Below are 10513 nucleotides of genomic sequence, written 5' to 3'. Positions count from 1 at the left end.
CAGCTTTTCATGTTCTCACCTATTTAAAGGTGATTTGCAATCGTGCACATGGTGTGGTGTTCTCGTTCTAGGTGCACATTCCCCCAACTCCAGACATTTTGGCCCGATATCAAATCCTTCTAAAGCGTTCCTTTTCCTTGGTAACTATAACTACAATGCCTCGGGCTTGAAGCTGATCCTACGACAAATCGAGGTCAAGCCTACTAAATTTGGCACAAACTTCCATATCCCACGTATATGTAGGTGAAGTTTGCCAACTCTTCAGGACCATACATGGCCTAGCAAAATAGTCAATGTGAGCATTATGGCCTATTATCCTCATGACCACACATGGGGGCTCATAGGCAAGGAATTTAGATATATATCTAGAAGAATCTGAAAACATGCTCAAACTCATCTTGTGAAACGCAATGAATAGTGCAATTTCAATACGATGACACTAACAAGGTTGAAAAACATAATCTCACGCACATAGCATACTTAATTAGCCTTTTTTCCAACTCACCATGGCCATGATAAAAAAATGGACCTTTAATAAATCCAAGTACTTGATCTTTATTCTCTTTCAATACTATTATGAAATGAAATCTCTCAAGAATGATGAGAAAGGCCTTCAAAATCAATTTACGCTGAGAAAAAAGGCCATTACATTATTTCATAGCACATGTATTTTACTTCACCACATAAATTGACCAATTCATCTATTAAAAATTTGTCTAAGAACTTCTGTGGGCCAATCAATTTTTCTCATTACCAAATGATGTACCATAATTTCTAGATTGCCTACATAATGATGTATGAATAACAAAACATCCCAAAACTCATCAAGTTTCAACAAAAAATAAGAATACATTTTCAATTTCCTCATCAATTGCAAGCCCATGTTATCATAGTATCCTTAATGTCCACATGGGTTCCTGTGTACAGACACATACACACCCACGCATGAGGTTAAAAATCAAAAATAATATCATCTACTTCATGAGAACCAACAATTGGCACTATACAATGGGTTCTCATGAAGTAGATAGGCCTGCACCTCATGGAAAAGCTATTCAATGGTCAAAATGCGCTATCTTCATTTAAGCTACAAATGCTTGGTCACTCACTAAAAAGAGGGATGGCTTTACTTTAAGGCTTCCACCAAATTTCTTGTAAACAAAGTTCATGGATGCACTTGGGCATTGCCTCCTAGTATAATGGTAAATCGAGTGCTTTTTGGATGTAAAATAAAAAGCAAACAAGTTTTAAAAAGGAGTTGGGCTTCTAAAATAAGTAGAAATTCACGAAAGGAGTTTCAATCCTACACTGAAGCACTCCCTCTAAGGAGTCTCTGATCTTAAAATAGTGCACATGTTAAATGAGAACACACAAGAGTGAGGGGCCAAGCCAAATTGCTCAATTGATTTCTAAAATAACAACTTTACTAAACTATATCATGACTATACTTACATGAAGCCATCTTTAGTTGCATAGACTCCTCGGGCACTGCCTCCTAGTATAGTGGTAAAGCAATCGCTTTTGGATGCAAATACAAAAGCAAACGAATCTTGAGCTATTAATAGGCAATTTCTGTAGATCAGTTAATTTTATTGAGATTACATGTGGAAATTCACAAAAGAGTTTCAATCCTCCACTAAAGCACTCCCTCTAAGGAGGCCGTGCTAATAAACCGCTCTCCCACAAAGCAAGCAATCCTAGGGAGTCACCCAAACATTTGAGAAAGGCAAGTAAGAACAGAAACAATGTCTCAATTAAAGTATAGCAAAGGTTACAACTAGCCAAAGCCACATACGCCCTTCATACTGTGAACCGCAGTTTATGAATGGAAGCAGACTGATTTTTAAGAAAGAGCAAGTAATCTAATCACACGAAGCCAATGAAAGCAAGGCTCAAAATCCTTGGGAGGCAAGGCACGTCCTAAGACAGAGACGACGACGAAGTAATACTTTGGTACTGCCTCCCTCTACAGGTGTACAATTTGAAAAGTATCTGTGATAGTAGAAATGCTACAGAATCAACACCCCTCCACCTTACTCAGTCTAGCTGGTAAATGGTTGTCTTCAAGAGAACGCACATTGTACAAGAGAAACCTGGATAACGTCCTTAGTTACCTGCAAACTTCTCCATGATACACCTTGCATACGATTCATACGGAGAAATCTCTGCATATAAAGAATCAGTTCGCCTCATACACTACTGCACATGAAGAATGCGCACCTTTGATAGCACCTTAGCTCTTGGGCCAAACGCTGATTTTCTCTTTCTCATATTTGATGTATATCGCCGACGCAGAAAGAATGAAGTAAGCCTGAAGGCCCACAACGGCGCCGTCGTGGTATTTAAGTAAGCTTCTTCCCGTTGCGAGCTCGACCAAGAGCACGGCTGCGAGTCCAAGAGCAGCAAATCTGCCATTAAGTCTCTCGGTGTAAGAGTTGAAACCCAATTCCACTCTGAGCCCATCGGAGAGGGGGTCTTGGAGGGGCACGGGCGGGAGGAGGACGTCCTTGGCAGAGGAGGAGGAGCTCTTCACGAAGGAGGGGTCGCCTGATTTGCGAGCTTTACGGCGCTCGGCCTTTTTGCCGGAGCCACTGGTAACTTTGCGCTGGATTTGGGCGAGGCGATCCTCGAAATCGGAGGAGGGGAGATCATCAAGGGGAGGGGGGGGCTGGTCATTGGGAGAGGAAGAGGCAGAGATGGGGAGGGGAAGGCAGGGAGTGCGAAGGAAGTAGCTATGGCTATGGCGATGGCGATTGAGAAGAAGAAGAGAGGAGGAAGAAGAGAAGGTAATGTGAGTGGTCGCCATAGCCTCACCTATCTATCTTCTCAATGGACTATAACCACTCCCTCGGAATGGGTCTCGGGAGCACTTTTACCCACGGAGCACTCCCTGGGAATGGGTCTCGGAAGCACTTTCACTCCAGGAAATCCCCTCAGGGATCGCCGACCATTAAGTGCAATCCCGCCTCGGCTCAGAATCAACTTGAACCGGCCACCGCTGACGGAAATCCACTCCAGGTCCCTGTCCGAGAAGTGCCATCCCGCCTCGGCTCAGATTCAACTTGAGTGTCTGCTCCAATCAAGACCCCTGCCCCCCCCGCTTGCCTCCAAGGATTTGGCATAGTGGTTTGGGCATTGGACTTCCAATCCCCAAGTCACATGTTCAAATCTTGGAGGTTGGGGCTTGGTGTTCTAGCATGTGCGTGGTTGTGTGTGGGGGGGGGAGGGGGGGGGGGGATGAGTTGAGCACATTTGTGGACCCTGTGCCTCAGGTGCCCCTCGATAGTGGGTGAGTGTTTGGAAAAAAAAAAAAGTCAAGCCCCCTCTCCCCCCCCCCCCAATTCATATTAAATGCCCCGATTTGAGGCGCTACCAAAATCTCACCCGCTTGCCATGCAATCTGAAGCCCGCCTATTGTGTTGAGCCATGTGACGGTTGTCTATGCCATGTCATCATCACGATTGCACCACATCAACTGCCACTACCTCACTCCGGCCCTCTATACAAGGAAGTAAGCCGAAGTCGGGCATTTCGAGTAATTTCTTGCTCGAAATGCTCTATCTTGGCCCATTCCCCACTACGTAAAGTGCCGAGGTCAGTTGAGATCTAACGACCCTGGTACGTAAAGTGCCAAGGTCGGTTGACATCTAATCTCAACTATCCGATGATTGCGCTTTCATAGACAAAATCGAACCTCACTCACACACAATTAACATGACCCATACTTGAGTCAACTCTCACAACTAAAAATGGTTAATCTCCTAACCCCTCTAGGGAAAGGGGCTGGAGTTGGCAGACTTTCCGGTTGGAAAGTCCTTAGAATTCAGCTCATGGCTTTTGGTCTCTTGCCGTATTCTAAGGACTTTCCTCTTGGGAAAGTCCTCCTCTGGCAGCCTTCCCGGTACATTCCCCAATGTGCAGGACCTTAGATAGGGCTCAAAACTGCCGTTCGGATGTCGGCACATCATCACCATGTCACCACATCATCATCACATCGTGTCTAAACACTAGCTAGTTGTGTTGCCATGTCATCATTGATGAGCTACCGTCGAGAACTAGCTAGTTGCATCGTCATCGCCTCTTAATGGCTGAGCCACTTCTATTGAAGTGACCCAATCTCACAATGAAGATGCATCCTCCGCCAATCTTGGACTTTAAGAGACCTGTTCTCTCTACTTGAATGCCATGCCTTAACACCACAATTTTTGGAACCCATTCCACATCCATCCATGGCCATTCCCCACGTAGATTATGATGATCTTCATTTGTGCACTATTCGAACAAGTTGAATTACATTCATATGGCCTGCCTTGTAGGTGTACCTAAGTTTGTGTAAATAAGGGAATGGTCGGACCAGTAGGTGAAGTTAGTTCCTGAAATAGTATGATGTGGATTGTTGGTCCATATGTGATCTATAATTGAACCATGTTCTATTGTTGGTTCTTGGATTAATTGTGTCATGTTTATTTCTTTCATGAATGTGATGTGTTGTTTAGTTTTATTTTTGATGTTTCTGTAGTTAATGTTGAAGTCTCCTATGATTGTTGTTGGTGTGTTTGGTTGTATGGTGCTTAAATTTTGTTGTAGGGAATATATTAATGTAGAAGAGGAGTTGTATATATTGATGATTGCAAAATTGTCCATGTATTCGTTTGTGAAAATTGTTAAGCAAGCATTCGCAACCTTTGTTTTGTATGTATTTTTCCTTTGACAATTTCATTTCTTGTTTGTAACATGTAGCAAGCCCTATGCCATTTGTTTTTTGTACACATGTGAAGTTAGGTAAGGAGAGTATGTTGTTGGTGTTATGTAATTCTTGGAAACAAAGTATTGTTGCACTTAATAGACTTTGGTCATGAAGTATATCTTGTAAATGTGAGCCTTAGTGCTCTAGTGTTAAGTGATTGTAGTGTTTTTTGTTGTGTATTTTGATTGGAAAAGTTTAATTGCTTTGCAACCCAGTGCCTTTCATTTTGCAAGCGTTGAATTTCATTGAGAACTTTGTTATCTACTTTGATATGTTTTTTCTCTATTGGATTTAAGAGGAAAAGGTTGTGGGGGTTGCGTATACGTGAGAGTGCTATGTAGACTAAACCATGTCTTTTGATAGAAGTAGGGTCAAATGCAAGTGATTCCATTGTCAATCCTTGGGAATGATGAATTGTTCTAGCTGCTACTGTAGGTTGTATAGGGTACTGTGTTCAAGAGATTGTGTTCATGGAATTTTTTCCAATTTGGAAGTCTTGTGTATAGGAGTCCAATTCAGTGGAATGTTTTCATTGTAGAGGGAAGAGTAAGCGTCAACAATTAACAAAACTTACAGCAGCTCTGTCTTCATCTCTTGCTCCATCTGCAACTATGATTTGGTCTACCATACCCTCGTCACTTACAACTTTGATAATCACAATTGCAAGTGTACCCATGATTTGTGAGATTGACAACTTTCCAAAGTTGATCATCTCAGCAGCCCAATGAACATATGTGCGAAGTGAATGATGAGGCTCCAATCAAAGATTTCCTTCAAATCGTTCTCCTCTAATGATACATATGGTAGCATCAACAAGAAGAGAAAACTTTGAAGTTCCACGTTCACTTGGTCCTTTTGCCACAACAATTGCATCCTCTATTCTATAGAATTCTCCAATTTCTAAGAAGTTTACAAATTGGTGGATGTATGTAGAGGGTATAAGTAATGTGACAGTGTGTGAACAAAATTTGTCCGTCAAATCACCTTTTAAGAATGTGGGATACTTTGGGTTCAAAACCTTGTATGTACCATATTTGCAAAGGAGTTTCCCCTCAAATACAAATCTATGTGGTGCATAATCTGAAAGTTGCGTAATGCCTAGAGACACCAAGGAATTACCACCCCCTACATAGTTTTCTTTGGAAGGCACAATAGCTTTTGCAATGCATTGAAAGTTATGTGGTGATGGTTGCAACTTGCTAGCATCTTTTAGTCCATTGTGTATGAATTTACTTCATCATTTTCTTCATTCGATGCAAGTTGCTTGCTTGCTACAAATGCAAGAATGGGAAAGAGTAAGTTCCTAATATTTCATTAACATTACAAACATATGCAATTTGAATAAAGACTATATTCGAATGTGTTAATAAATTTGTGTTTTCTTTATCTTATAATACAAAAATACCAACCATATTTTGGAGTTGAAGGAGAATCGAATAAGTCCAGACATGCCTTCGCAAGACCTGCAAAATCACCTCACTTAGTGCACGAAAATAAAATTGAAGAAAAGAAGGACGTTTGAAAAATGCACGGCATAAGTCTAGGCAACTGAAAACCTTTCGCGAACGTTCCGCTATCCGTCTCCATGTATTCAGCAGACCCTTCCATGGAAAGATAACTATTAAAGAAGCAAGCACGAAAGTGAAAACAATTACTCCATCGTTCTAACGGTCTGCTTATATAGCCAAGAAGAGAGTTAGCACAACCCAAAATCTAGTAAGCAAATCAATTGCATGCCCTCTTACCAAATCTTCCTCAATTAATAGAAAATCATCAGAGTAAAATCCGCCGCTGGAACTGACAAGAAATCCAACGATGAGCTCGAGGAATTTCCCCCAGAAAGAGTCCAAACGTTCGAAGACGCCGCTTGCGTTAAATCAAGTAAGTGCAAAAGGAACTGCATGCGACTGCACAACTGCCTCCAACATGCCTTCAACAAGCACTCACTCAAAGAACCTGCATGCATGTGCCCACCAACAATAGCCCATAACCTCCTACAAAGCAATCGCTACACAGCCACACACCAACAGCAGACGCATAAAAAATCGATGCTCAATCAAAAATGAATTTCAGGAGTTCCGTCTACACGTTGCAGGTCCAGTCCAACCGTCCGTGACAAAATTGTTGGTCCTTTGTAAATCCAGACTCTTGACTCCATCGAAAGGAACTCGTTTGGAAAGCAGCAGGGGAAGCGCAGGCGGCGTGGGACAGTGGAAGCACAGAAGTGGAAATGGTGGAAGCAAAGGAGATGACAAAAATGAATTGCATGCAAGGACCGTATCCATTAAACAGGTAAATAAATGGCCACTCCACGCGTGGCAAGCAAGTAACGTGGCATACAAAATAACCACAATGATTTTAGTGTTAATTTTAAATTTAAAAAAAACTTGAATTTTTGCTTTGCCAAATCTATAACGATGCTAAGGATACTTAGAGGGGCAGGCCAAAAATAGCCCTCCTTAGTTTTTGGCCTTCCTTGGATAGGTAGGCTATAGTAATGACTCACTCCTTTACACAAAGAGAAAATTCCATTTTCATGATATTTTGTGCACATGTTTATGATTGGGCTAAGTTCCACTTGCTATTTGTATCCCTTGTCTTGCTATTTGTATCCTCCGTCTTTTTCTCCCCCCCCTTCTCCCTTCCATTTATTGAAATTCCTATTTTTCAATGTCGTGGGCGCCTACTCCCTCTCTTCTTATTCTCTCTCACAGCAGGCCACATGAATGAAATTCATCTTGTTTTGGATGAAATTGATAAAAATAAGCGAAGATTTCACCCCGTCTTCAAAAGACCAATTCAATGTATATTTTGATCGGTTGGCAAAAAACATTCCACTAGCAATGCAAGGCAATAGTGTGCTTACATAAATCGTGCATTTAAAGTAATTTTAAATTGATTGGGGACTTTGCTTTGTCTTGATTTGAAAGGTTAAATTTTGTGCATGTTGGTTTTACAAACAAATAATTTCCATGCATTAGAAACCAACATTTACATATTTTATGCATTGAAAACAAATTGGACTCGTACAACACACAGATGCATATAGATTGGTATACTCCCTTTGCAATTTCTACCCGCCTCTTTACAACTCTTGGCATTATCCAACAATGCCGTACGCAATGTGTGGTAAGAAGGCGGCTTGAATCCCAGTCCATAGTTAGCAATGCAATTCCATAAATCTCTCATATCATTGTTATCAACCATACTTAGTGGTGATACCCTGACCACAAGATTGATCTACCAAGTACATACTGTGCATTCTCCAAATCTTGAATCCGTTGAATGCTCTCAACTATCGTGGGTTGCCTGAAGTAAGGAGTCGCAATTGATGATCTAGCTTTATGAGCCATAGGTGGTGATCTATCTTGCATGCTAGTGTCCACACAAGGAGTCCTGGCATGGGAGCTTGCAACACTTGTACTTCCATCACCGTGTATGCTTACAGACTCTACTCCACTTACACCTTGACTTTCCCAAATTGATCTTCTTTGTATTTTTCTAGAAGATTACAACTTCTCTGTCAAGGTGCGAGCTGCTGCAACAGCTCCTGTGGGGCCGCACAAAGCTAAATGCTCTTTCTTGAGTCACCAAGCAAGTGGCCCCTTGTGCAAGGTGCTCCCCCAGATTTTAATATTCCATAATACTTGCATTTCTACTCAACGTAGTCATGAACATTAATGACAAAGTCCCATTTTGGACCATGTGACTTATGTTTTTCAACCTGTGCATGTGGAATACCTCTTTGAGAGGATTGTGACACTTGCATAAATCCTCTCCCTGTATCTTGGTTAACAACCTCACAGGGTGGATCAAGCATTGGGGTAGTGCCTATTTTGGCAATGAGATCCTCTTTTGCAAATCCTTGTTCAACCTTGAGAACATTTTCAAGCATATGAATACTGGCATGGGCATATAGTTTGCCTACTAGTCACAACTCGTCTTGAAGATTGTGGATGAGCATTTCTAGTTTCACGCATTTCTGATTGTGCATTCATAGTCACAACACATGCCCTATTTCTGCTCAAATCCTTGCCATCTCATCTCCCCCTTCTCTCCATTCCTAAGGCCCTTAGCTTAAGAGTCAAGCTTCTCACTAACAATCGCATTCATTGGCACTCATGATTGTGGTCCACAAGTTCCCCAAAACACAAGGAGTCGGAGTATAGACCGCCCTCACGAACACACAACAAACACTCGCATCCACTAGCCCTCGTGTTCATGGTCCACAATTTCCCCAAGATGCAAGGAATCGAAGGAGCAAACCACACCCACAAGTTGAATGAATGCTGACTCACTCTCGCCCACTTAGCCTTACAACTATTTAGATCCAAATTGTGGCTCACTTTCTTTCCCAATTTACCAAAGGGTTTATCAGGATATGAACCATAATTGGATTGAATGGCAGGCCTCTATTGCCATTTCCACCAATATATAGCAGAGATATAGCACTGGGCTACACGAGAAATTGGGAATCTATAACAACCCATAGCACTGCCAGTACATAAGATACTATCGACAGTAGTAATAACATTACTGGCGGTAATGTTTATTATCCCGATGGTGTATATTACCACTGGGATAATGAACATTATCGCCAGTAATGTTATTACTACCATCAGTTATATAAGTACTACCGGCAGTAGATTTATTTGGTTTCTTGGTGATTTTTTCTGATAAACAATGTGATCACATTGTTTTCACGCTACTTTAAAGAGTAATTAATTAGTGCTAATAACCCATTGACGCAAATGTGAAAATGTGAACCTAATCCTTGCTTTTATGTGATAGGTTTCTCATAGCAATACCCTTTTTTCTCTATTGGGTATCCTAATAGAATTCTTTTTACAGCCTGTGGATCAAGGTTTGTCCTCAATTCATCTAGTATATGCTCATGTGTAACAGATCCAAAAACTTTAAAGTGTGACACGTTTGCTTTTCTACAAGTATATGTCTCCTCTTGTGTAATATCATGTATTGTTATAGTGGGGGTTTTATTCATAATATATGTAGATATATGAACTACCTCAACCTAATAACAACGGGGCATATTTCTCTCATTCAACATGTCTCTTGAAACCTTAGAATGTGTCTATTCTTTCTTTCAGCAAATCAGATTCTATTGTGGGGTATACCTGCATGTGAGTTGCCCTCTTATGCCATGATCCTTGAAGTAGTTCTTCACACATGAGATAAGTATTCACCTCCACCATCTAATCTTAGGCATTTTATCTTCCTACTAGATTCATTATTCAAGCATGGATTTAGAGCTTTGGAATGGCAAAAATCTAATTTGCTTCATAAAGTATACCCAAAATTTCCTTGAGTAATCATCAATAAATATCACATAAATCCTGCTCCCACTCAATGATTGCATATTTGTGGGGACCCCATATATCTAATGTATTAAATCAAGTGGCTTTGAAATTGTATGTCTTTTTTGTGGAAAGGATTTCCTATCCTGCATATTTGTGGAGACCCCATATATCTAAATGTATTAAATCAAATGGCTTTGAAATTATATGTCTTTCTTGTGGAAAGGATTTCCTATCTTGCTTCCCAAGCTCACAAGATTAACACACCTTGTCTTTGTTTTCAACCCTGAAGTTAGGCAAGCCTACAACTATACCTATGGACTACATTGAATTCAACCTCTGCACATTCATATAGCCAATCTGCTTATGCCATATCCCTATGTCTACAACAACTCCTTGTCCTTTTGCAAACATTGTAGCATCCACACTTGGCATGCTCACATTCAAGGTG

The 10513-nt window shown here is 41.0% G+C and overlaps 1 protein-coding gene across 1 annotated transcript; it reads right to left on the bottom strand.

The window, feature by feature from the left end:
• Positions 1–1624: 1624 nt before the first annotated feature.
• Positions 1625–2907, bottom strand: LOC147890907 (FKBP-type peptidyl-prolyl cis-trans isomerase). The gene has a single exon (XM_087389661.1). The coding sequence runs from the start codon at positions 2804–2806 to the stop codon at positions 2234–2236; it is 573 nt and encodes a 190-aa protein (XP_087245787.1). The 5' UTR covers positions 2807–2907; the 3' UTR covers positions 1625–2233.
• Positions 2908–10513: the final 7606 nt, after the last annotated feature.

Source organism: Dipteris shenzhenensis, chromosome 18 (assembly GCF_047967505.1).
Source record: "Dipteris shenzhenensis isolate YYH24624 ecotype China chromosome 18, Dip_SZ_1.0, whole genome shotgun sequence".
In the NCBI taxonomy this organism is placed as follows: Eukaryota; Viridiplantae; Streptophyta; class Polypodiopsida; order Gleicheniales; family Dipteridaceae; genus Dipteris; species Dipteris shenzhenensis.
This window is presented reverse-complemented; position numbering and strand designations above follow the sequence as displayed.

Coding starts and splice junctions, on each gene's coding strand:
- LOC147890907 (XM_087389661.1), bottom strand. CDS start 2,806: ATGGCGACCACTCACATTACCTTCTCTTCTTCCTCCTCTCTTCTTCTT.